This window comes from Centroberyx gerrardi, chromosome 8, assembly GCF_048128805.1.
Source record: "Centroberyx gerrardi isolate f3 chromosome 8, fCenGer3.hap1.cur.20231027, whole genome shotgun sequence".
In the NCBI taxonomy this organism is placed as follows: Eukaryota; Metazoa; Chordata; class Actinopteri; order Beryciformes; family Berycidae; genus Centroberyx; species Centroberyx gerrardi.
In genome coordinates, this window is record NC_136004.1 from 28937098 (window position 1) to 28963377 (window position 26280).

The 26280-nt window shown below is 40.3% G+C and overlaps 1 protein-coding gene across 2 annotated transcripts in view; it reads left to right on the forward strand.

Moving 5' to 3' along the window:
- Positions 1 to 6161: 6161 nt before the first annotated feature.
- Positions 6162 to 26280, forward strand: part of slc4a4a (solute carrier family 4 member 4a) — an 80398-nt gene continuing 60279 nt past the window's right edge. For both annotated transcript variants that reach the window (XM_071917808.2, XM_078285323.1), the window contains exons 1-4: positions 6162 to 6244; positions 6944 to 7018; positions 14748 to 14821; positions 22648 to 22821. In XM_071917808.2, coding sequence (XP_071773909.1) covers positions 7002 to 7018; positions 14748 to 14821; positions 22648 to 22821 — 265 coding nt within the window. In that variant the 5' untranslated portion in view covers positions 6162 to 6244; positions 6944 to 7001. The remainder of the gene's footprint in view (positions 6245 to 6943; positions 7019 to 14747; positions 14822 to 22647; positions 22822 to 26280) is intronic.

The window sequence follows — 26280 nt, forward strand, 5'->3', positions numbered from 1 at the left end:
CTGGTGAGCCTAATCAGTCGAGTTGCTTAATAAATACGTATCACTGTGAAATATTTGATCCCAATTTTCTAAATGTCATGATGCCGTTTGACGAATTTCAGAGAAAAAGGGGGAGGCGGAACAGCATTTCCTTGAACAATTTCACTTCAAAGACATGCGCTGGCACGAAATAAAACCATGCGGTAAGACAACAGGGATCAACAGCGCACCATTACATACTCACATAGAACACATTTCAGACATGCCATCGCAAATGCCCTTCAAAGCCTCCTTTAAAGGAAAAATGGAGCCAAATACTAAATAGGCTTTATGTTTCAAAATTGAATTTCGGGTGAAGCCGGGCATCCTGGTGGCTCAGCCGCCTGCCGAGCGTCCCGTGAACTCGAGGAATACTGAGTCCATGACCTTTTCTTATTTCATCTTCCCCTCTGTCTCACCTTTCCTGTCTCTTTTCCACTGCACACTATCAAATAAAGCCTGTTGTACACAAGGGAAAAAATGGAATTGCTGACATGCTTGTGGTAGTAAATGTGTTGTCAGCAGCTGTTTTGCATTATACATTGATGTATGTGGGACAATCCTTTTTCACACTAACTTGTCTCAGATATGTGGCACTGGTGTTAGTCTAACAATATTTTGTGTTATGGATAAAAACATAAAACTTTGTTTTGAGAACAAATTTCAACTTGTGGAAAATATTATGTACTAAAGGTAAGAGCAACCAGCAAAGTTTCCAGTGAGCTCTTTCTTTTGACCATGGCATGTTCAGGTACAGGTGTGGTTTGTCTTGAGATGATCATCTTAGGAGCTATTACAAAATCAATGGTTATAAAGGCATGTGCAAGTTTTTAGTGTTTCAACTGTATCATAGACGAGAAGAGAAGCGCTCGCAGGCCAAAACACTTTAAATGCACAATCATTTATCTTATTTTGTCATTTATTTCTTCATTTTGCTCATTGGAAATCAAAGTTTGTCTAATGAATGATACTCAAATTGTGGATTGAATAAATTATATTTGATGTGTAGCACTTTTGACAGTCATTCAGAGAAATATACTAGATATCAAATCAGGTCAGTCTCAAGACGTCTAAAACATTTTATATCTTAAACAAGTAATGTTAAAACTTGATTTTGAAATTCAAGAAGCTGTTCAGGAGTCCCAGTGAAGCGTCACTTCCCAAAAACAGTAGAAAACAGATAGTGAAAGCATGCTGAGTTCAAATGCACAAACTTTCTTGCTTGTTGTTAAAGGAGAAAAATTCATCCAATCCAATTTAAGAAATAACATATTCTTATTAAGGCCAAGCACAGTCCAATCAGCATGTGTTGACGCAGGCAGCTCTCTCCTACAGCTAGAACATTTATCTCAACTTTAATAAACGAAAGAAGTTTATGTTATAGTAGTGCTATTAGTTCCAAGCGATTTTTTTTACAGTCTATGGTTCCAAACCAGAAAAATTTCCCTGTTCTCTATGGAGTCATACATCAGTGTGAAATCAAATAAAAGAGGGTGGGAAATTCCTCTCTCATGTTTCTGTCTATGGGAGACATGATCAGACTTTTGCACAGTATCATATTTCAAAGCAGAATATTCAGTGAGATTCCCTTAAAGCTTTTCTGTCTGTCACAGCCTGATCTGGTACTTGCCTATACCTGCCTATATGTTTAGGAACTATATGGTAGCAACCGAGGCTAAAATCTGAACTTGATGGATGGTGCAGGATTGGCACTCCATGTTGTTAACCGAGCTTGTGTTCAAGAGCCATGACCTTGGGCATACTGTGTGACATTTATCTCCTAAATTCACTCTGCTTTGGAATAAGACATAGCATCTATCTCTGCCCTGCAAAGGCAAACAACAGTTAATATTTTTGTGTGATTTAAAGATCAAACATCATGGGTTTAGATTTCATATCAACAAAAATAATCAGCATAAATGCTATATAATGATATATACACTCCACTTCTGTACCAGCATTCATTTTGGGCAGGAGATGAAGTTTCAAAGTCATTTTTTCTCAGTTTCCCTACTCACACAGTTACTTGATCATTGGCATTTTAGGGCAGTTCAGTCCTGGTTGTTTTAAAAGGAAAAATCCACCCTAAAACACCTTTAAACACTATTAAAAACAGCTATTGGTGATATTGCATTCCTGGGTCCACTTTGTTGTTTGGTGTATTTTTCTTATTCCTGTGGATAACAGGCGGAACGTAGATGACGTAATGTCACGTTGCGATATTTCCGGTGCAGCTACAGTGGAGTTTGATAACAGAAAAATTAACAATCTAAAACATCAACGGTAAACGTCAGGTTTTGATGTCAGTCCCTCAGAATCAAAGAGCGAGGGCTTATTTCTAGAGCCGCCATTTTGCACCAAGAGACGTTCAACAATCACACAGGGAGAAATCCATCGTGGAAGAGGCGGAGAGAGACCAGTTTCTCCACAGAATATCCAATATCAAACTAACTTTACTCTAGGCCACGTACAGCTGGATGCAACAAGTTCACACTCATTCTCTGCGGTTTGTCTGAAGGCATTCTGGGAAACATAGCAAATCATTAACTGAAGTAGAAGTAGGTTGAGGGACAGTGGGTGCACCAAAAAAGTAGATTGCAACACATCATCACAAAGTAACTCCAAGAAATGCATTGCACATCACAGACTGATGATATATAGATATTATGCAACAGTCTCGGCGGGTGGAATTTTCCTGTAAATTCTACTTTTTTCCACCAGTTGCAGTGAAAAGGTGCTACACCAACACTTCAGCTCATTTACCATGGTTTAGTTCTGAAGTGTGTCCTTTATAATTCTATAAAGCACTGTGAAATCACTCTTATATGCTGAAGCTCCAAAACTATTTACCTTATGCTCATTACCTGAGAACTGACAAGACAAGGAAGAATATTTTTACCAACCGCTTAACTTTTCTCAAGGAGGGCACCCAATGTTTTGCCTCACTTGCCACTTGCCACTTGCCACTGGGCCTTATGGTCAGTGTTTCCCCCAGAGGAATGGGACAAATGACCCCTTAAAACGAAGCGTTGCCGACTCGCAACCCCCCCCATCACACACTGCATATTGCTGTTGCCATGTGAAAACCTCGTAACTAACTGATTTGGTGATTTTTGTTTAAGGATTACATGGTCCACTATTGGTTGAGCAAACTCTACTAGTTGAGAAAAAACTATGTAAGATCTGATGAGAAAACTGTTGGACCTCTTGGGCTTATAAACCCTTTCAAAACCCATTGGATAAACTCAAAAATGCATTTCTGTCAACCTAAAAACAAGGCTGTTTTTGGAGATTTTGGAAATGCAAAACCTGCATCTCCAAAATGTTAACTTTTCAGGACAGCAACGGTATGCAGAGTGATGAACAGTTCAACCAAAAAATGATTTTCCCTTTTCATTTGATTATCAGAGGAGGCATTGGGGCTGAAAACTGAGTATCAGTATCAAATTAGAGAACAATCAGAAAAAATAGACATGATAATAAATGTGTACAGTAGAAATATGTATTTTCCTGTCCCACTGGTGTAGTCAGCACCAAAGAGCCAGTCACCTAGTGCATCCCAGACGAGCAGAGAGGCCGGGGATTGGGCTGGAGCAAAAATATTTACCTTAAGTCATCATGGTGGAACTTGTTAAGGTGAGAGGGGAGTCACAGTTGACCATCAAGTTTGAGTTTTTCTTCTCTTAAAGGAAAGTGGGCATTTCTTTCCCCCTGGTTCTTCTTCTTTAGTAGAAAAAAGAAAAGCATGGAGACAGAGCACATGGTTCCCCACCACAGTCCCTCCCTGGACTGTCAGGATGATGCATAATGATGCGCAGTGTCTCCATGTATAGAAGAAATTTCTGATGTACATAGAATTTGAGTATTCTTGAGCTATCCTTATGAAAAAGCAGAGCCATGCCATACATCCATTTTTAATCCATAACGAAGAATCGTCAAAATTTTTGTTTTTAGCAGCTGACTGCTGTTGTGTCTATTAGGTTCAGACTGATATATCGGACCAATATTGGCCTTTTATTAAAATTCGGATGTCGTCCAGTTAGTGTCGTCCACCTCTGATATGACCGAGGTTCCTGTCTATCCTGCACAGCTGAATGAAAACAATCTGTAAAACCTGCAATGAAACTGTATTTTCTTCGCACATTTTATTCATTGATTTAATTGTTCAATAGTGATTTTTGTAAATTCTTCATCTAAATGCCTAATGTATCCCAAAGTTTCCCTGCCATTGAAGGTGTGTTGGGTCACTCTGCCTTAAAGAGCTGCTGACACTAAAATGATTTCATTAGTCTGGGATTCAGTGGAGAGTTTTAGTGTCCCATGATGGTCTGAATGTTTCAGAGGCTTTTTGCACCCTGACAAGAAGAGAATTCTGGGAAAAAACACTGAATACTGGGAATTATTTTGGAATGAAAATGGTCAAATTTAAAGACATTGGAAATATTGGATAAGAATATATTGGTGATTATCTGCGACTTCAGTCTAAAAACATCAGTATCGGTATCAGCCTTCCAAAACCCATATTGGTCGAACCCTGGGGTCTACCCGCCCCTAAATAGACTCTGATAATAGATTTGTTCAAAGGTCCAGGAAAGCCTCCAAGGAGAAAACAAATTTTAAAAATATTTAAAAAAAACATGTAAAAGAACAAGCAAAATGCATTGCATTAAAATAATAAAATCAAGTAAAAATAGAAAAAAAGAATATGCATATAAAAGAAAATAGACAAAGTGAATTACATTAAAAGAACACAATCAAATGAAACAGTTAAAATGAATGCTAATTAAAAGCTAAACAGAAAAGATTTAGCAGTCACTTGAAAGCTGTAGCCCCCATGCAGTATAAAGCATAAACTTTATATATTGACCCATGAATCCATGTTTTTCTCTTTCCTGTCCCTGGTGCTGAGCTCAGATGACAGCGGCTGTCCATCAGATGGCGCTGTACAATCAAATTATAGGATATCACTCACTGCTGTATTTCCAAATAAAATCCCCCCCCCTCCAGCTAGTAATCCCTTATGCAGAAAACTACAGTAATCCTGTAGGGATACTGGACAAATATCCCAGCAAAACTGTAAGTCCCTATAGGAATATTATAGTGATATCATTGGAGACAAAAAAGTATAACACCACTCTAGACACACTACAAATCCCTGTAGTGATATTATTGTGACTTTATAGGAAAGTAGGAATAGGACTGTGAATAAAACATTTTACAGTTGCAGTTCCTTCAACAGAAACAGCAAAAAAAAAAAAAGATAGAAAAAACAAAAGTGCCACAACATGTAGTGTAGGTTATTTAACACTGGCTACAGAAATCAGGAATAAAAAAAAAACCGTAATGCATTTCTCAAGTCTCAGTACTTTTTCAAGACTTCTGGGCGCTTTTGGATGATACTGAAACCTCTGGGATGATTTAAGCACCCTACTCACCTTGTCTTTTAATATAAAGAATGTCATCTGTTACCATGAAGACGAAGATAAGAAACCAGATCATAAGGTAAACATGATGATCTAAATAGCCACAAAATTCTCACAAAGAAACCCAGATTGCAAGCCTCCTCTCATGCAATTCTTCTTTTTTCTTTCTCTTTCTTTCTTTCTTTCTTTCTTTCTTTCTTTCTTTCTTTCTTTCTTTCTTTCTTTCTTTCTTTCGGTATGTATGTATGTATTTGACATTTTTATATTGTTAGAAGATGTGTTTATATTATTTTTTTATATATATTTTTGTTGTTTTTATAAATAGCCTACATAATATGTTTATTTATTGGCTTATTTATTTATTTACCAAATTTTTCAATAATTTATTATTAATGGTAGTTTTCAAGTCAAGTAATGTCACAAGCATGTCTCAAAGTGTTTATATATATATATAGCCTATTACTTATTATTACTATTATATGTTCACAGATTGTTGGCTTCATTTTGAACTTTGTGTTTTCAAACATTGACCCTGTCTGGTAGCTGCACAACGTGTTGGTTGAATAAAAAAAAAAGAAAAAAAAAAAAGAGGTGTGTGGTGATCCTCGGCTGCGTGTCCTCCCCCTGGAGGAGTGGCGTGGCGGAAGGATGGTCCAGCAGACAGACAGCATGCTGAGTCCGGCCGCCGCTCCGTGCCACTCTCCAACTTACATGACCAGGGGAAGTAGCCGACTTTACCTGCCGGGTCTGCCACCGAGAGGCTGACAGCAGCCAAACACACCGAGCCAAAGATCCACACAGCGGTAAGTACTTCACACTGTTTTCCACCTTGGAGCTGGCAGCTGGACTCACTTCTTCGGGCCTTGTGCGCGCGTTTGTTCCTGCAGTTCAGCCAAGGAGCGCTCGAACTAAAAATCACCATAATATTCCCATAATATTCCTCACAGCGTGTCTGTGCTGTTCAATAGTGAGTTCATTGTGACTTTTTAAGTACGATTTTCTGTAGGCTATTGCTTTTCAGCCATACTATCTGCAGGATATTGTAAAGTTTTTTCTGTAATACTTGTATGGTATCCTAAATTTTATCACAGGATTACTATTCCATTACTATACTGTTCTTTTGCGTAAAGGCGCATTTGGAGAGTGTTTTGTTTGGTCAAGCGCTTTGCTTCCTATAATATCCCCATAATATTCCTATGATATTCTTCATAGTGTGTCTGTGGTACTCGGTAATGCGTTTGCTGTATGTTAACCTTATCGTGCTTTGTGGTGTTTCTTTTTAATCGAAAGAGTTTTTTGACCAAAAGTTTTCCTGTGATACTGTATATAGTCTCCTTCTGAAATGTATCATAGGATCACTGTGATTCTATTTTCTGAGGGCGGATTTGGAAAGTGTTTGCTTGGGTTGTATTGACTACAGTTTCTGTAGCAAAACCTCCTGTGTGTGTGCAGCAGGTCCACAGACAGCCGAGAAATAACCTGATAATGTGTTTTCCTCCCAGGTGATCCGCTCTGCTCAGCACATTCAGTCAGGAGCTTTATCACACGCAACCTGAAGAGATGAGCGGCGGCAAGAAGTAAGTGACGCCAACAGCTTACTGGGCTGTTTTCAGTCCGTCCAGAACCGCTTGGCCTCGTGTTGCATAAACCGGGGTGGTCGGCCAGTGCGTAAAAGCGCCTACAAATGCCTGCGAGTGTTTACTATCACATGCTGCAAGCCTGTAGGTCAGGTGTGTGGCAGAAACTTGGAAACAAGGGGGCAGTAACACAAGTAAGACGAGTTAGAGAGCATGCGGTGGCCACCAGAAGGTCAAGTCTGTGCTGTGAAACAGGGTGGACGAGCTGGATCTGCCGTGTTTCACCTGTGGGTGATCAAGCTCATTACTGTGCCAGAAAAATGAAACCATACTGGCTCTAACTGTAGGCTAACATACTGTAGGCAAACTATAGGGCGATAATGAACTTGAACTGCATATAGGTCATTTAAACAGTTTGAACAAGTTATGTAACTGCTTTGTCAAGATTATAGACTGGAAGGAAAACATACCTTAGATAAATGCTCAGTATAGTTTCAGTGACTGTAACAACATGCCACCTTTGATGAGGAAAAAAGAAGAAAAAAAATCCAATGGCTGTTTTCATGTTAATGTGTTAGAAATGTTAGAAAATGATAGAAAATGCACCCTGGGGCGTGTTTTCTAACATTTTAACATGAAATAGCCAAGAATAATAAAGGTTTTTGAACTTTATGCAGAGGAGAGCACCTTGGAGTTTTTCTTCTTTTTCTCCTCCACATATGGACTCCCCATATTTCCAATGAGCAGCTCCTGTGCAGCGTCCCTCTCCTGATCAACACCACACCACCTCTGATGTTCTGATGCTGTCATTAATGAGCAGGAAATTAGGTTAATATGAGATCTGAGAGGAAACGGCCTAGATTTGATTTATTTATACATCTTTAACTCCTGTCCCCTCCCAGCATGATCGATGTTTTTTTTCACTGGAGAGTTGTCTGTAGCTCAGGTGAGGCTGCGTAATGCTGACTTGGCATCACCAAAAATTTTGCCCCTGCTAAGGCAAAATTGGCAAAAAAAATGGCAAAAATCTTGACCCCGTGAAGTCAAAGCCTATTTATGCAGTTTTTGATACACTGAAATTGTCTCTTGTTGAACATTTAAAACTGTTGATACCCCTTAATGCTGATATCGTCTTGTTCAGTACAAACTCAGCTACAACTGCATGCTAACATAAAGTCAATTCAAGAGATTATATAGCTGCTCAGAAGCCTTAAACACAAAAAACAAACAAAACAGATTTAGAAATTCACAGAAATGTATTGCAAATACATGCAGAATAATGTCAATGTTTATAATCAAGTGATTTTAAACAAAGAGAACATTTTCTGACATTTATGACAATAGCTTCTTTGTTATCACATATGATACTTGTGACTCCAGGAGGTTAAATCATCAACTATACTCTTCTTTATGCCGTGAATAGAGACTTGCTTCCCATGTGACTCCCATTCATTTAGCATAACCTTAACCTTAACGTTTGGTGCAATTTGGATGACAATTACCAAGGAACAAAGCCGTGAACTTTAGTCTCATGCACGCTGAAAACCGCTCTCAGGCTAAAGCACAATGTGACTATCACATAACAAAAAAACTGGAAGTGTCCTTTTGTGTGGCCGAACCCCTGCGAGTTTCAGGGGAAATTTGATATCCGGTAACGTTTCGCCTTCGTCCTGCGAGGGTTTCACTTTTTTTAAGAGTTGGTGTTCGGGAGATTAGGCTGGTGGTATATGGTGATATATCAAAATACAAAGCCTTACAGTGTGGATGCCTTCAGCTGGCTGTTTGGCGTCTCCATGGTTTGGAAACTCGGTCGTCAGCTGTATCGGCTCGGGTGCAGAGAACAAACTCTCCTCTCCTCACTGATACTGTATGTACATGGAGATTACAGTAGATCCTGCAAGGACAGGCAGATTGATAGGTTATCTGTGAAGTGACAGATAGTAGATATACAACCACTGTCATGAGAGCAAAGTAACGCTCTGTAAAGTTTGAATTAGATGTACAGCATGTAATAAGGGTGTTGGAATATCACAGGGAGGTTTTGCTATCAATCCTCAGCACACACATAACTTACAGTATGTTCATTAAAGGAAAAATCCACTTAAACACTGTTAAAAAAGAACAGCTGTTGGCGATGTATCTTGCATTTCTGGGTCCATTTTGTTGTTTTGTCGATGTGACGTCACCTCCAGATATTTCCAGCAGCTACAATGGAGTTTGACAGCAGAAAATGTCTCAGCGATCTAAAACATCAGCGGTAAACGTCAGGTTTTGGTGTCAGTCCCTCAGAATCAAAGAGCGAGGGCTTCTTTCTAGAGCCGCCATTTTGCACCAAGAGACGTTCAACAAGCATACAGGGAGAAATTCATCGTAGAAGAGGAGAGAGAGACCAATTTCTTCACTAGACCAGAATGCAATGCAGCCGCAAGACAGGTTGGGTTTTCAGTAAGGTGCAAAAGTCATTCTGGGAAACGTAAATTACTAACTGAAGTCAAGAAGGCAGGTTGAGGGAAAGTGGGTTCACCAAAAAAAAAAAGAAAATTACAACACAAAATAACTCCTGGAATGCATTAAACATCGCAGACTGGTGATATATAACAGTGTAAAAGTATCTGAAGGTGGATTTTTCCTTTAAAGTCGAGATGAAACGGCATTTCGAGAGTATCTAACCGTATCGTGACGTATTTCCGAGTGAAACAGGAAAGACAGGCGGGACGTAACGTTGGGAGGAATTTGATTTGAACGTTGAAAAGTGGGCGTGTCATAACACCCGAAGACACACCGAAGTACCGTGCTGTTGCTAGCTAGCTAGCTTATGAATCTTAGCCTCTTAGCTCTGTGCGTTAAAAGTTGAAGATTGATTGATGGGTGGATGTCATGATATTATTGGTTGAAATTAGTTACGGGCATGCTTACGTAAGCACACGGCATATTTTGTTTTACAGGAAGAAAACATGATTGAATTTTGATATAAGAATACAATGAAATTGATTTTTGGTATTTTTTTTGGCATATATTGTTAAATAGGTGCACAGTATGACCGGGGATGTGATCTAAAAGGGTTAAAAAGGCATTTTTCATTTCATCTCGTCTTTAAGTTGTAGCAGAACCAGGTCTCCACAGCTCAAAATGGACCCTTGAGTAACAATCTTTCCCAGGGACAAAAATGACCCTTCACCTTTAAAGCTACTAAAGTGTCACCTTGACGCTGACCAAGACTAAGGGGGGGGGGATCTCCTCCACCAATCAGACAACTCTTCTGAAATTTACAAGTTTTATCTACAAGCCACATCAGACTGCAGACCAGGATCTCCCTCACACACACACAGACTCACACAAATTAAAATAAGAAGATTTCTTTTTTATCTGGACCAGAAGACTGAGTTCTATTGAATTGATGTTGGACAATTAGTCACATTAGATAATTAAATTGTGTTAAAATGTTACCAAAAGGATCAGGAATTGCTTTCTCCCTTCTCTTTTTAGTTCTGTAGGAAACCCCCACCTTTCCAATCAGGAAAGTTAGTTTCGTCTGATTGATCCCTCAGAGCGACCCGCCTCGTTTCTCCAGTTTATTGATCTAAATTGACATAACACTATTTACTGTTGCCAATAATTATCCCTAATTCTCATTTCATTTTCATTCCAATATTCCTTTCCTTCTCATTTTATTTTCATTTCATTCTCAATTTATTTTATTTCATTCTCATTTATAAAGTTGGTTGTTCTGTATTTCCTTCTCTGCAGAGAAAAGTAATCCCTGAACTGAAAAGATCTCATGATCTTCAGATTGATGACTGATTAGTATAGCCAAGTAAAGGTCTGTTTTTCCTTCATCTATGAAGGTGGTGCCCCTACGAGTGTAATTTGATATCTTGATCAAAGTTTCATATTTCCATACCTTTACTAAATTCTAAATTCGATATTTTTCGACTCTACGCGCTACAAAGTCTTACATCAAAACCAGAACCAGAACATGAAATAGTTTCCCTTCCCTGCCGAATGAGTTCCCTGCAGCATGTTGTTGTACTCTGCACCTCTGACAGTGTAAGTTCATGTTGTGAATGGTGCAGGAAAACACCGCATTTGTTTGGGCATGTGTGGGCTGTGAGTGGAATTTGGCCTGTTATGTCCACGGTTGTGCCATAGGTGGCAATGGAGCAAGTGAGAAGGCCGGTGTTTGGAAAGCTGCTGAGATCCGGGGATAAAGGACAGCAGCTGACACCACTAGCTGTGGCTGAATCATGCTGTTGTCCAACTCTTTAAAGGTTTACCCTCAGCAGAGAGAGTTACTCAGTAAGGCCACATCTTCATAAGTTGGTTTCTTGTTCAGTTGATTTTGAGTGATCAATCAACCTGTCCAAATTAGAGCTTCTCAAAAATGGAATAACTTGAAAGGTGTCGGTACATTTTATTGTTATATTATCCTTTTGCCCTTCTTACCTTTATGGAATACTATCAGTTCATGAGAATAGGGTTAGTTGCAGAACAATATATAATGTATTAGACTTTACTACTTCAGTCACACTGATGTGACACTGTAATACACTGGTGCTGTTTCTGTGTCGTACCACTACAACACAGCAGGTTCTACAGTGTTAATACATGTTGATATTTCAGTGATAATTATTCAAAGTTGACAGGTGTTGATTGGAGATTTGTCTGTCCGCTCATACAGCTGATATGGCTTCGTGGTGGCTCGTCAAAACTATATTAATGTGCTAAATTAGCTCTGATGGGTGTGGACTGAGAGACACTTTGATTTTTACACTCTCAGTTAAATTAATACTGACAATTTTGAGTTAGACTGTTATTTTTTGGGCATTTTCAGCTTTTATTACATAGTTCAAAGTAGGGAGAGACAGGAAAGACTGGGAGAGAGAGGGGGGATGACATGTAAAAAGGTCTTGGGATGGATTGGGAAGGACTTTATTTTACATGTTGCCTCTGACCACTGAGCCACCAGGACGTCCCAGACTTTGTTGATTTTAGACCTGCTTTTTCCTGATGTGCTGTCTGTGTAACTGCACCAAACAAGAGATTACTAACTGGATCTGTTATTATCATGTGTGGCGTGAGCTTTGCAGCGTCTGTGTCTAACTCCTGACGCTGATTGGAACCTTTGTTAATAAGCAGCAGAGCGACTGGGTGACCTCCGTCCTGCTGAAGTGTCCTTGAGCAAGACGCTGAATCCCTCCCAGCTCCAGGGCTGCTGCTCTGACCTCTGACCCTTGACCTCCCTGTGAAGGGGGGCTAAGAAAAAAGACCATTGAAGTATCACAGTATTACTATAACGCCCTGTGATGGACTGGCGATCTGTCTAGGATGTCTCATTGTCTTCCGCCCCAGTGCATGCTGGGATAGGCCCCAGTCCCCCCACCACCCTGGACAGCATTATGTGGGTAGAAGAAATGAATGAATAAATGAATTCATAAGTATTATTACAATGACATTATTCTACAAGCTTTGAAACAGTAATATGAACTCCTGTGATTCCCCATAGGAAAACCCTTTGGGACTGTTACTGGTTACAGTCACTGAAAAGACATTTGGCATTTTAGTAGCTCATAGAAAAATCATTAATGCTGGTTAACTTTATCAGATAGTTAAGCTCAAGCATTAAAAAACATAAAACACTTGGGATATGAACTCCCTACCCAATAGTGTTATTGTCATTATTACTATTATTGGAAACTTCAAAATAATGTGCAAAGAATTACTTTTTTTTTATTAGAATTTGACACAGTCAGATGTAATGTGGCTAAATTTGACACAAAACCACAGTGAATATTCATTTTTTTTTTTTTAAACTAAAACATCTATTCTCAACCTTGGAAGTAATCTGTTAAAAAAAAACAACAACAATAAAAGATGTTGTGGCCATTCTTTCACAAAACAAACCAATATGTCTGTGATCCCATTAGGATAAAACCGAGGCTTAAGTATTTCCGGTATTACTTGTGACACAGGGTGTGTGTCTGTGCGTGTGTGCGTGTGTGTGTGTGTGGAGGGGAGGGGGGGGGGGAGGGGGGAGGGGAGGGGAGGCCTGAATGAGTCATTTATAATCTCCTAGTCACAACAGATAGCACTCTCAAGACGGCTCATTCTCATGCAAGTCTGGGAGTAAAAGATGTGTCAAATGTAATTATTCAGGTCCAATGTTTATATAGAATTAATAATGAATTTGCAGAAAAATGACACACTTTTCTGACACACTGCAGTCGCTCAGTCAGTGTGCAAAATAGCTGACTGAGAACATTTTATTTTGACCTTTGGCATTTATTTCTTCCAACAAGCTGCATCTATGTCATTTCCCCTCTGCGGAGCCGCTTCTGATGAACCAATTCAGTTATTTTTAAATCCGATTTCACGGCGAGTATTTGTTGGGAAACAGTACAGGGCCGGGGCGGTGAGAGTGAGCGTGTTGGGAGTCGTGCTGGAGAGCAGCGGGGACTTTCGTCACGCCGGCCTGTTATGGGCTTGTATGTTGTCACTTAAGTAAAGCCGGCGTAATCCTGTAAGGGCGGATGAGTAGACAGACATGTGATGCCCCACTTGTTTCTTAGGTGAACGGGTGGTACGAGGAGGGGGGTGGCAAGCATTACTGACCAGATGGAGTAGCTTGTTATGTGTGTGTGTGTGTTGTGTTTGTGTGTGTGTGAGTGAACGTCCAAAGACATGCAGTTTAGGTGAATTAAAGACTCTAAATTGCCCCATAGGTGTGAGTGTGGAGCAGTATGGTATGTAGTATATGATGTATATGTAGTACTGTATACACTACCAGTCAAAAGTTTGGACACACCTGATTGAATGTGCTGTGTTTTTCATTCTCTTAAAGCCATTTTGATCTAAAGGCTTCTGCTTAAATGCTTTAAATTAGTTTTTTAGACAAATATAAATAGTGAAGTTGATCCTATGTATGAATTTCTTTCCAAAGCCTTTGCCTTTCCATCAAGGCAAAGGGCGGCTGCTTTAAAGAATCTAAAATATAAGATAGTTTTGATTTGTTTAACACTTTTTTTGGTCACTGCATAATTCCATTTGTGTTATTTCATAGTTTTGATGTCTTTACTATTATTCTAAAATGTCAAAAATAGTAAAAATAAAGAAAAATGCGGTGTGTCCAAACTTTTGGCTGGTAGTGTATATAGTGATGTAGAATGGTATATGATGGTATGTTAGGCCCTTTGAGACATGCTTGTGATAAAGGCCGATATAAATAAACACGACTTGACTTGAAAACAGGTTAAAGTGCACCAACAGAGCCGGACTGCAGACTTCGATGCGTTGCGTCTCAGAGACTTTTTTGCGTGACCGGCGACTGTCACTCTGGCCCATCACACTCAATTAGCGGGAAGGCAGAGACTTCCTGCCCCCTCCCTCACCCCTCGGCCCACCCCCCCTCTCACCCCCCCCCCCCCCCTCCACCAGATTAAATCCATTACACCGTACCTATCCGCTGCGCACTTTGCCCTCCTCAAGGACGACAGGCTTCCTCACACTTTGGGGTAGTTTGTAGCAGATCCTGTGCGCTTTTTTCCCGGCTTCAGTGCAGTCGGAGGAGGAATCTGTCAATGGTTCTTTAATGGGAGGAGATGAGCGTCTCCAGCAGCACCAGACTGAGCCCCAGTCCCAATTTACTGCAGGTGAACGAGCCTAAGCGCTATGGCTCCACGCTGTCACTGGAGGAAAAGTGTGAGCAGTCTTTCTTCTTCTTCTACTACTACAGGATGGAGGACGAGGCGGTGCTGGACCGAGGGGCGTCCTTCGTCAAGCACGTCTGTGACGAAGAGGAGGTAGAAGGTAAGGCTGTTCCCTCTGTTACTACTCAACCTTCTCTCTGTGTGCTTACCTTCATGTGAGGTGGAGGCAGCAGGTGCAGAACTAGGTGCAGCGCAAGAGAAACTTCAAACACATTGTATGTTTGGAGGTTAAAGAGATTTTTCACTCAATAATAATAAACTTTTCAAAACCAAAGTTACAAAGTGCTTCACAACAAGGAACAAGTGCAAGGAATAAAACATGTAGTGTGAAAAGAAAAACTGAAGGTACTGTAAAAATAAACATGGCAAAGAGAGAAAAGTACAAACAAATGACAATAAATAAATCAAAATCCTTATAGGAGATTAAAAATTCAATAATGAATGAGGCAACTAAACTCAGACCAGGATTGAAGGTTTAAAGCTTTTCGATTAAAAGTGTGTTTTTAGGAGTGATTTAAAAGATGACACTGACCTACAGGTACAACAAGGTATAACTTCAGTTATATGTTCAGTAATTTTTTGCCATCTGGCATTTCGGGAGCCATTCTTCTAACTAAATGCTAATTAAACTGAACAAACAAGATATTGTTTCTTTCTGTTTCTGTTTCTTTTTCGGGATTTTTTTCAAGACGTGTTTGAATCTCAGCTGTTGAAGGCAAACAAAGTCACACATACCGGAAAATGAAAATGTAAGAAGGTAAAATTTAGCTTTAACGGACTTGGAGATTCTTTTTTTTTTTTTTTTACCTTTTCCTGATAAACACGGTCTTTCTGAATCATTTTTTTAAAAAGCAAGGAGAGGAAGCACTGAGAGGAACAGGAAGCGTGACGTTTAGCCAAATTTCGACGCACTTCCTCCACGCAGGCTGTGATGCTCACCTGCCTGAGCGAGCTGGCATGACAGAGATGTAGGACGCATGTGATCCTGTGTTTACCTCGCTAATCTCCTCCAAGACACAGATTTAAAAAAAAAAAATCATTCTGTTATGCTGAAACGTCTTTAACTTGTGTCTGCTGATAGTTGGTCAGGAGTAAACCTCCAGCAAACCTGTGACTGTCAACTCTAGCAAAGAAAAACTGACTTGTGTGGAGAAACAAAATAATTCCTATTCAGGGACACAAAGATTTGACAACTTTAAGATGAAGCAGGTTTGCCGTGATCTGAATAACCGGGTCAGATTTTTGCAGTAGTGTCCGTCAAGATGGAGGTCTACATTTTGTCAGGTGCTTCTTCTCTTCTCCTCTCGTCACCTCAGCCTGAACCCCGGCTCAATCTCCCCGGATTCCCGTCAGTAAGCAGCGTCTCAGCGCTCTGAAGACAGGCTGCCGGATAAATCTGCTCTGAGACTCACAGCCGACTGATTAAAAAACAAAAAAAGAGATGAGATAGCTTGACATTTCTCACATTGTACAAGATAGAAGTCTGTGAGACGGAGATTTGGCCGTTTTTCCAATGGCCAAATTATCTTTGTTGACGCTGATTAGCTCGTGTTTTCTCTCCGATACTCTTCAAGCTTCACCAGCAAAATGTCTGGAATCTGAACGCTGCGTCAGAGACACTGATAATGCTCAAGACAAATACAAATCACAAATTGTCAAGGGACAACATGCAGTATGTGACCTATTTCTTGAACTCTTAAACTCTTAACTAATCTTTCTTATGAGGTAAAAACCAAATACTGTACGCATCATCCAGACCCATCATGCCAAAACACAGATGTGACCTGAATGAAACCATCATCAGATTGTAACGACCAGTGTTGGGGTCGTTATTGGAGAAAAGTAATAAACTACACATTACTTGTTATTTTTCTTAAAAGTAATGAATTACTTTCCTTATTACTCCCTGAGAAAAGTAATTAGTTACACACTTTTGTGTTACACCCTAAAACGATTGTGCTAGGCTTACATGCGTTCATTGGTTCAATAAATATTGTTGAGCAAAGCCACATTACCAGCGGAAGAATCTAAATAATGACAGAGACTAAATCTTTCTTTTAAGGTTTTTAATAAAGAGAAAGCCTACAGCATTAAAATCTGACTGTCCGAGTTGTTTTCACCACTTTGTCGGCTCGTTCATGTGCGCTCAACTAGCAATTCCGATATTTCCAACATGACTTGAAGGCAGCATAAGAGGAGGGGAATCATATGATAGATATTACACCAATAAAAAGGTTAAAGAGGCTTGTAATGGCCGATCTGTTAGATCAGTAACTGTAATGTGATTACTGAAACTGGAGCAGTAATGCCTTACTTTACTCTGCTACAGGAAAAAGTAATGTGATTACAGTTATGGAAACAACATACGCTAAGAGCTAGATACCAAATGTGTTTATATTTCTGTGATATCTAAATAACTAAGTAATTGTACTGTGATAAACTCAAGGGTTGGAGTTATTATCTGACATATTGCCTTTTCCCACTGAGTCATCACTGAATGGGAATAGTAATAATAATCAAATCAAATTAAGCTTTGTTTATATAGAACATTTCGTGCAACAAATGCAATGCGCTTCACATTAAAATTAACAAAATAAAAATAAAGTAAGTTCATAAATAAGTTATAATAAGATGATAATAAGTTAATACATCATAGTTAATAAATTATAAGTTAATAAATTACAGTTAAGAATACATAAAGATAATAGTTAAAAATACAGATAAAACAATAAGATAGATTAATAAAATTGTGCATTATTCAGTTTCCCATCTTTTCTATTGGATGTTCTCTGACCCACTGGGAACAGATTTTTCCCACTGTCTTTTCATGCTGATTCATAGATAAATGAATAAAATGATGAGTAATGACAACAAGCCTTTCTAGCCCTGCAGTATTAGCATGCAGTGGGTGCTGCGTGGCACGCTGCCACCCCTAACCCCCCCTCCCTCTCCCCCTCCCCCTCCCCCTCCCCCACCCCCACCCCCCCCCCCCGCTGGTCTGGGCTGGTCCCACTGCCTCGGTTTCTGGGGAAACTGGCGGTGGCGTTGCTTCTGCTCAGCAATCTAGCGAGCTAAACAAACCTCCCCAGCAAACACAAGCATTTCATTTCATTCAGTCTTCTGCGCTTACGGGCAACTGCAAAAGAAGTTCCTCCGCCGCACAAAGAGAGAAGAGGAAGTCGCTCACAAAGCTGCGCTGGCAGTGTGCAAATCTTCCTTTCCGGGCTCCTTGACTCCGTTTCTTGTTCCTTCTCTTCCTTCTCGTACATCACGCTCTCTCTCTCTCTCTCACTCTCACTCTCTCGCCTCCTCTCTTGTTGTCGTCCAGTCTGTGCGCTCCTTGTCACGCTCTGCTTTATCGTTCCTCTATCAGCCCCAGATATCTCTACTCTCTGTCTCTCTTTCTCTCTCTGTCTGTCTCTCTGTTTTTCTCTCATTCATTCTCTTTTCATTGCCGCTGCCCTGCCATCTGCTTACAGGTCGTGTTGTCAGGCCCGCTGGCTGCATGGTGGATCTGCCATTCACCTTAATGATACTAAATAAACCAGTGTAAGCAGTATCAGTATATCACTTTTCATTTACTCATACTGTCAATGGCAGTACGACATACAGCACAAGTGCATGTATGCTTTCCGAACATTGTAAAAGGCAATACCACTGATTTTGGGTCTTTATGTATGTTATTCCTGTTCCATAAGACACTTAAGTTTGCATTTCTTAAAATTCATTACTGTTTCCCATTGCAAAAAGGGAAAGAGGATAACATGTAATGCCATACAAATCCACAGCTACATTAACATTGAATTGCAGTGTTTCCTCTGTAATGTTATGCTTCAAGTTGAGGTTGTAGTGCAGAAAATGTCTTTTAATCATAATTCTTCTAAACTAAAACATTTGGTAAGATAGTAAGACTGCATTACAATGCTGAATACATAAAAAAATACAGAGGAAACACTGAATTGGCAAACTTTGAGAGGTGACAGTGACAAGCATGGTTTTCTGGTGATATTAGATTTGTTTGGGCTCAGAGCTGGTAGCACCACAATAAAATAAACCACATTGTTTAAAAGCTCCAAAACAATGAATCCAGGTGTCCTAAATCTCCCATTCATTTACAATGGAGCAGCTCCAAACGGCAGTCATACCAGACTGGATTTATTAGATTGACTGTTTTCTCCCTTAATGATATTACAAGGTTTTGATATTGCCGTATATTAGTTAGATTGCATATTGTTGAAATGCAGTATATTTGAAATAGACTTAGACTGATATATTGGAGCAAAAATTGGCCAGAAAAAAGCAGAAATGTAAAACCAGAAATGACATTCTATTTCCTTTGCACATTTTATGTATTTATTTAGCTGTTCAATATATACTGTATATACAGTATGTGTTAATTAATTCTTCACTTAAAGGGAGTAATCTATCCCAGAGTTTCTCTACCATTGAATAGGTGTGGTGGGTCATCCTGCCTACAAGAGCTGCTGACACTAAAAGAGTTTCATTAGTCTGGGATTCAGTGGAGAGTTTTATTGTCCCATGATGGTCTAAATGTTTCAGAGACAAGGAGAAAATCCTGGGGGAAACATAATTATAATTTTTTGGCATGAAACTGAAAAACATACCAGTATTGGCCTTCAGGCCCTACAGGTCAAACCCTAATTTAAACTAATGTTTAATTTGTATGCATATTGCGGTTTGAAGATATTATGACCTGACACTGCATCTGTCCACAAATGCGACATGCTGTTTATTCACTGATCTGATCTTCAGTTTAATCTGCTGTCACCTTCCCAGCTGAACTTAAAGCAACTTAGAGCTTAGTTTCCTACAGTGGATGATTCCTGTGTTTGTTGTCTTTGCCGGCAGAACCTCAGCCGTCTACGATTGATCTTGTGTTTTTATGTTTTCACATAAACATGGGAGACGTGCCATCTTTTGTTGAACCAAAAGCCTACTGGGCAGCGACTTGGTGTGGGCGATGCTGGTTCTGGCTTCAGCTGCTTGTCTGTTTTCTGTACAACCGCTCTGTCTCTGTCCCTGTCTCTGTCCCTGTCTCTGTCCCTGTCTCTGTCTCTGTTTGTCTGGCCTCAGTCTGTCTCTCTCTCTCCAACCAGTAATCCCTTAAAATAACCTTACATTTACATGAATTCACCCCTTAATTCATGCAAAATCCCCTTACAATTAATTAAGGGAGTCATTAATGGAGGAGACCCCATCAAAACCACCTTAAACACCTCCTTAATGTTTGACTGCTTACTTTCTAATTTAATGTAAAATTCAGGGAGATTAATAACTCATTAATAACCCTGTAAACCATGCATAAAAGACATAAAAAAAGCTTAATGGATAGTTTATGTAATGAGAAATTAAGGACATTTCAGGGATAAAATTAAGGAGTTTGGTTTCATAGTCTCTCTCTCTCTCTCTTTCTTTCTCTTTCTCTCTCTCTCTCTTTCTCTCTGTCTATCTCTCTGTCATCAACCCTGCATCATGCCACAGGGAAAAACATGGTAAAATTAATAACTGATGGACTGAAGTAAAAGTTGTTTTGTTTTTTTCCAAAGAGGAACCTCCATCATATCAACAGTGGAACACATGACTGGCTGATAGTAAATATTTAATAAAAGGCCAATATCAGCTCAGTATATCGGTTTAAAAGCAAGTCAAACATTTCCTCGTCTCAAGTTTCTCTTCATCCTTTTTTGCTTTCGCCTCGTCTCTTGATGCTCAGAAATTGCCTGGAATGCTGAACTGTCGGTGTCGGTGAATTTAGATGAACCCCCAAAACACAAGGCATTGTTACACAAGTGAATAATGAGCGCCGTTGTCCTTAAAGAGAGATCATTGTCTGTTGTTTTGAGGGGTTCGGCCACTTCCTGGTTGGGTCATGTGCAGTGCTTGGCTCAGCGTTACCCAGACTCCGCTCCAAAGGCCATCGCTTGACACCAATCGCATAGAGGCATTGTTCAAGGAGAGCTGTTGATGTTTCCTCTGAGAGTTTGCTCTTTGTAGCCTTCGTCTGCGCAGAACAGAGAAATAAACAATGCTGAAATGTTGACCATCAGGACATGCAGAGGTTTCATGTTAACAGGATTTACAGTTCCAGTATAAATACTAAGTAGTTACAGAATTTGTGTCAAATACTCCAAACACTCAGACATCTGAGTAATGCAGAAAACCAATAAACCGTAAATATAAAAGAAGAAGACACAAGAAAAAAAGAGAGTTATGGTCAAAAGCGTAGGTTTCATTTCAACTTTGGATCAAACTTGGTACTTGCTGTTCCGGGTGGACATAAGTGCAAAATGACCGCCGTGGGAATAAAGTCTATGAGGGTCTAATTTGTTTTGATGAAATGCCTTCAAAGACATTAATTCAAACAGTTAAAAAAGGGGTTTGTGCTTCTGACCAAAGCACAAATCACAAAATATGCTTCGGTAAAACTCAGCTTTGCCTCTGAAAATGCAGAGTGAGTTAAAATACAGTGTGTGTGTGTGTGTGTTTGAGGCAGAAATAATTGGGGGGTACAGTTCATCTTTAGGAGAATGTGTCCGCCTGTCTCCCCCCTAATCTACACCTGTGGTTGTGGTTAGAGAAGAAGAGCTACTGCCTCCAACACAAGACAAATAAGTATCTTTAAAACTGATCAGAGATTTAAAGTCAACTTTATTGTTAAAGCTTGAAATTCTCCCAAACCAATGACCAGATTTTGTCGTTTCTTGCTGGGACCCAGTTCTCCTCTGTGTTCTTCTTCTTCTTCTTCTTCTTCTTCTTCTTCTTTGTCCAAACAGCCCACACAGTTATACCAACCTCACATGTGTCTATCAGGCAGTCTGCTGCATGTTGTCAGTATCCACAGCTAGCATCACTGTACATTTAGTTCTGTGTGTTGGAGCCGAACGCACAACTCCAGCTGCATTCAAGGCACTTCTAAATTGGGATGTTTCCAACCTCAAAGTTTGAAAAATATCACTTAGCATTCCAAGAGGGAAAGATGGAATTTTTGTAAAGCACCAGTAGAGAGACAGCAAACAAACAAACAAAACAAACAAACATAATATTTGGTCTGAATCACAAAAAGCTGCATTTTATGGTATTGTCAGATACTGACAGATGTATATTTTAATTGATATGTTATTTCAGTTGCAGCATCTTGTGTTAGTATTGTATATATTTTGTGACTTTTATAGTGACTGTAAAAGAAGATGTGTTTGTGATATGATACAATGCATTTTGTAAAAAAAAAAAGTAATGTAAAAAATGTGTATGACTAGATAAAATTCCCTCTGAAATCCGACACTTACACAAGTAATAAGTCAATAATATTCGTAATAAATACAAAAATAGCTCTAACTTCTCTTGCACCAAATACTTTATCAAGTTTTCCAATTACCAACATACATATGGCATGTTGGTATGTTATCCCCAAACAGTCCAGTCCGCCTGTCTTATTGACCCTAAACCACTCGACTGCATGTGAAGCTGCAGGTCCTGTGGGTGCCGCGCCGACCCGTGCGGAACAGCTGTGTCGTCCTGCGAGCAGCCGCAGAGTCTTCACTGCTACCTGCTACTTCTTTTTCGGTCCAAATATTTATTTTGACAGTGTACTGCAACCTCCACAGCCCCGCTCTCTCTCCTTTGGCTCTATTCTGGGCCACGGGAAAATGTTCCCTGTTTAACTGTATTGAAAAGTGGTCAATATTGGGTTACGGTTATATGTTGTGCACATTCTGTAGCACCTTTTTAGATGTTTACGGCCCTAGTTTTGCACTTCTGGATAGACAATCACGTGTGAAATTCAGTGTCTCAAAGGATGCTTGCATAACTTGCAGCATAGCAGTCTGAATTTGTTGTTTAGAGCCATATTTGTGACAGAAACTAGGAGTGTTAATGCTGCTGTTGCTCTGTCCTTTCCCCTGGCAGGTCACCACACCATTTACATCGGCGTGCATGTGCCCAAGAGCTACCGCCGCCGGAGACGCCACCGCCGGAGAGCCGGCCACAAGGACAGAAAGGAGAGGTTGACGGAGAACGTCTCTGACAAGTCGGACGCAGAAAACAATGATGAGGCCAGCAACAGCATCCTCAAACCCCTCAGTAAGTTCTGACGGGCGCCGTGTCAGGGCGGATTAGGGCGCGCGCCTGTCTGTCGCCGCCGACTGCTGCTAACCCGTTCCCTTTTGCAGAAAAACGCCCCCTGTATCGCCCCGTGACCCCGAGGGACTTGCTGAGTCCACTTAGTCACCGGGAAGAGCTGTGCGTGCGCCGCCGGGTGACGAGTGTGTTTCGACAGAGCAGAGTGAATTTTCGGTGTGGAAGTAATAGCTGTTCTGATACGACTGTACTCACCGATGATACAAGTCTCTGAGTAGAGCGTGTGTGTGTGTGTGTGTGTGTGTGTGTGTGTTTCTGTGCCTGTCTGCTTGGTTGGACATGTGAGTGTAACTGTATCTGTGTGCGTGTGTGTGTGTGTTTGTATCTGTGTGTGTTTGTGCATGCATGCGTTCTTGGTTGGCTGGAGCTTCATGCACTGTAAAGTGCGCTGCGCCCCCCAGGCCCGGCTGCTGCGGCCCGGACGCTCGGACAAAGAGGTTCGGCCGGTTCGAGGGAAACTTGAGAAAGAGACAGAAAGGTTACGTGGGGTGATGGGGACTTCAAGCCAAGCCAAAGCCCAACTCTTTCTTGATGTCAGCATTTTTTCTCCACAGAATTCAAGGTTGAGGTTTGAATGAACATGTGACTAAAGCCATATTCGCAGTAATAATACCTGCGGACGTCCAGTGATCTGTAATAACTGCAGAGATCATCTGTCTCTTTTGGTGACGACAGAAGTCCCCAGATAATATTAATCCCGTGCAATTCGAACGAGAGGATGGGGGTAATTCATTAATTACATGAAGTCCCCACATGTCCCGTGGGAATAGGCCTTAAAATGTCCTTCCTTGAAATCAAATCCAAAAATGAGGCAGGCTGCTGTCATTTCTGGAGAATGCACACATGCTCGCTTACATATGAAGTGACAAGAGGACCCAGTTACTCCTGAACTCGTTTGTGCTGACTCAGCGGCTCGTATTCCAGACCTAACAGCTATCAGAGAATAGATTACTATCAGCTCATCTGGGTAAACTGTCCTGCCCGCTGACTTTGGCCGTGCATGTTGAGCAAAGGTTGTCGCTTTACAGATTTGCGCTTTGTGGTTTTGATCCTTGATCACAATCTGAAGCTGGTAGCATTGAGTAACTTGGGGGTGAATTGGTCTGTGATGAGCCTGCAGAGCGGCTGAAGGAGTGATTCTTGATGTCATGCCAGTGTTTCATCCTGTCATATCATGTTGCTAGCTGTTTAGAGAGGGAAACAGAGCAGCAGTGTAATCTGAAGAGCAGTGTTACTAATTCTTATACAGCTACTACTGTGTTTTCTTACCCTGACTCTCCTAGTAAGACTTTAGGCTAACAGTAATGACAGAATGAATAATCCATTAGAGCGGGCAAGCTGTTAAAGAGAGAAACTGATTGGGTTTTTAAATTTGATGCTTTGGTATCTTTGCTTTATATCCAGGTTTAAATGGCAAAATTGATTATACACCTTTTTTGAAATTTGTTTATTTTTTTGTGTACACCAAATGTGACACCAAATGTTCACTAATTGATTGTAAATGGGTCAAATGATTATAAGTTGACATTAATTGATTGCTTCCTGTGTTTACCTATATAAGGAATCATGTCACTTGGTTGTGTTTGACCCTATGAGGTCGAAACACTTTTTAATTCATGTTTATCCCAGATATGCCCAGAAAATATAGGCTTTTTAAATAATCAGTCCTTTTCTGTGTTGCTGCCGGGTTTGGCTCCCCTTCTTTTGTCCCACATTTTTGCATTTCTTCACGAGCACCTTATGTTCCACTGAAGTTTACTATATATATTTTTTAAATATTTTGATCCATACAGTAATTACAGAATGATTTGAAGGCTGACGTAGTTTTCACCAGCAGCACTATGCTCACAGACACCAGTCTGTGTAGAACTGAATCAATACTTTCCTGGAGAGTGTGAACGACCCTGCTGATGCTGATACAGAGTGGATAGCTGTAGGTCTAATTTCCTTTTCCTGACAGATTCTGGACTTCTTCCATTGGTCCTGGTTTCACAGTGCTTTGAGTTCAGAGGTAAACCAGAGTTTGATGCTGATGTGTGAAGTGACTGTGTCTGCGTAGCCATCGAGCCTTTGGGTGTTATTGGGGAAAATATTCCAACCTGTTGTGTGTAAACAGTTTCTGCAGTTACTCTACGGCCTTGCCAATCCGTTTCCTCACACTTCGTTTGACAGGATTAGCCTTTTTTAAATGTGGGGATAAGTTGGATCAGAGCCTGGTCAAAGTGGTCAAGGAGGGAACGGGAGCCGGTGTGATGTGACTCCTTTATTGTGCTGGATATGTGATCCAGAAATTTGCCCTCTATGTTTGGGCATTTCACTCATTTTGGGCAGTTTGTTGTTTGGATTTGTGAGATTAAAATCACCCATAATCAGTAAATGTGAGTTTGGGTGTTTCCTTCCTCTGGCCTGTGAGGAGATGCAGTCCTAAACTGCTGCATCATTACAGAGGTGAACTGCTGTGGTGAAGAAAACGGCTTGCAGTTGAGAAAAATGTATTCCAGGTCAGGAGAGCATCATTTCAGAAGCACAGTAACAATATAACAGTTAGAAACCAAAGGGCTCGAATGATGCATTGGCATTAGAGCCATTTAACCCTGTTTCTGTGAAACAAGATTTCTGCACAGTACCATGGTGCATGCATGGCGAAGACATACAGACCTAATTAATCATCAGTTTATTTGAATATGATTTCAGCTCCCTGGCTCCCTAATTGTCTTAATCTCTTCTATAGAGAATACAGTAGTGTTGGCTAGTTAACATCAGTAACTTCACCATCAGCACACACAGCTTATAGCTTATTACATAATTACATAGAAGCATTGCTTATACAACAATGTGCATTATTGTAACATGCTAGATTATGTGTTGTTTTAGGATGATAAAAAATGTAACTATATATATAGTATGTATATTGCTATATATACATCACTGTATGGCAACATGCAGTCCATGCAAACTAAGAGATGAAGAATCCAAAACTAAGTTCTCCCGTCATGTGATGTTATCAAAAGTCATTTGCATATGACTGAGATTAAAATTGCAGCTGAGGCGTCAAGATTTGTAGTTATAGTTCAGTTTTCGATGGTGGCTCAGTTTGCCAAGGTGCGTCCATGCAGCACTGTTATAAACTTAAAATGACTTTTATCCCATCATGATGAAGTTTTATAGCGCTCAGGTATAGAGGGAGAGGTGAAGTGTCTTATTTCCCATTGCCATGGCTGAATTTGGCCGTGGCAAAAAGCAGAGATGAGAGAGAAATCCTTTTTATTGTTACACAGAGCTGAATTGTGTGTTTGTTGTAGAGTGATCATACATTAGTGATACATCCCTGACTTATCTACTTTCCAAGTGCTGTGATGGCCACAGTAACAAAGGAAGAACACTTTTTTGTCCTTTTTTCTG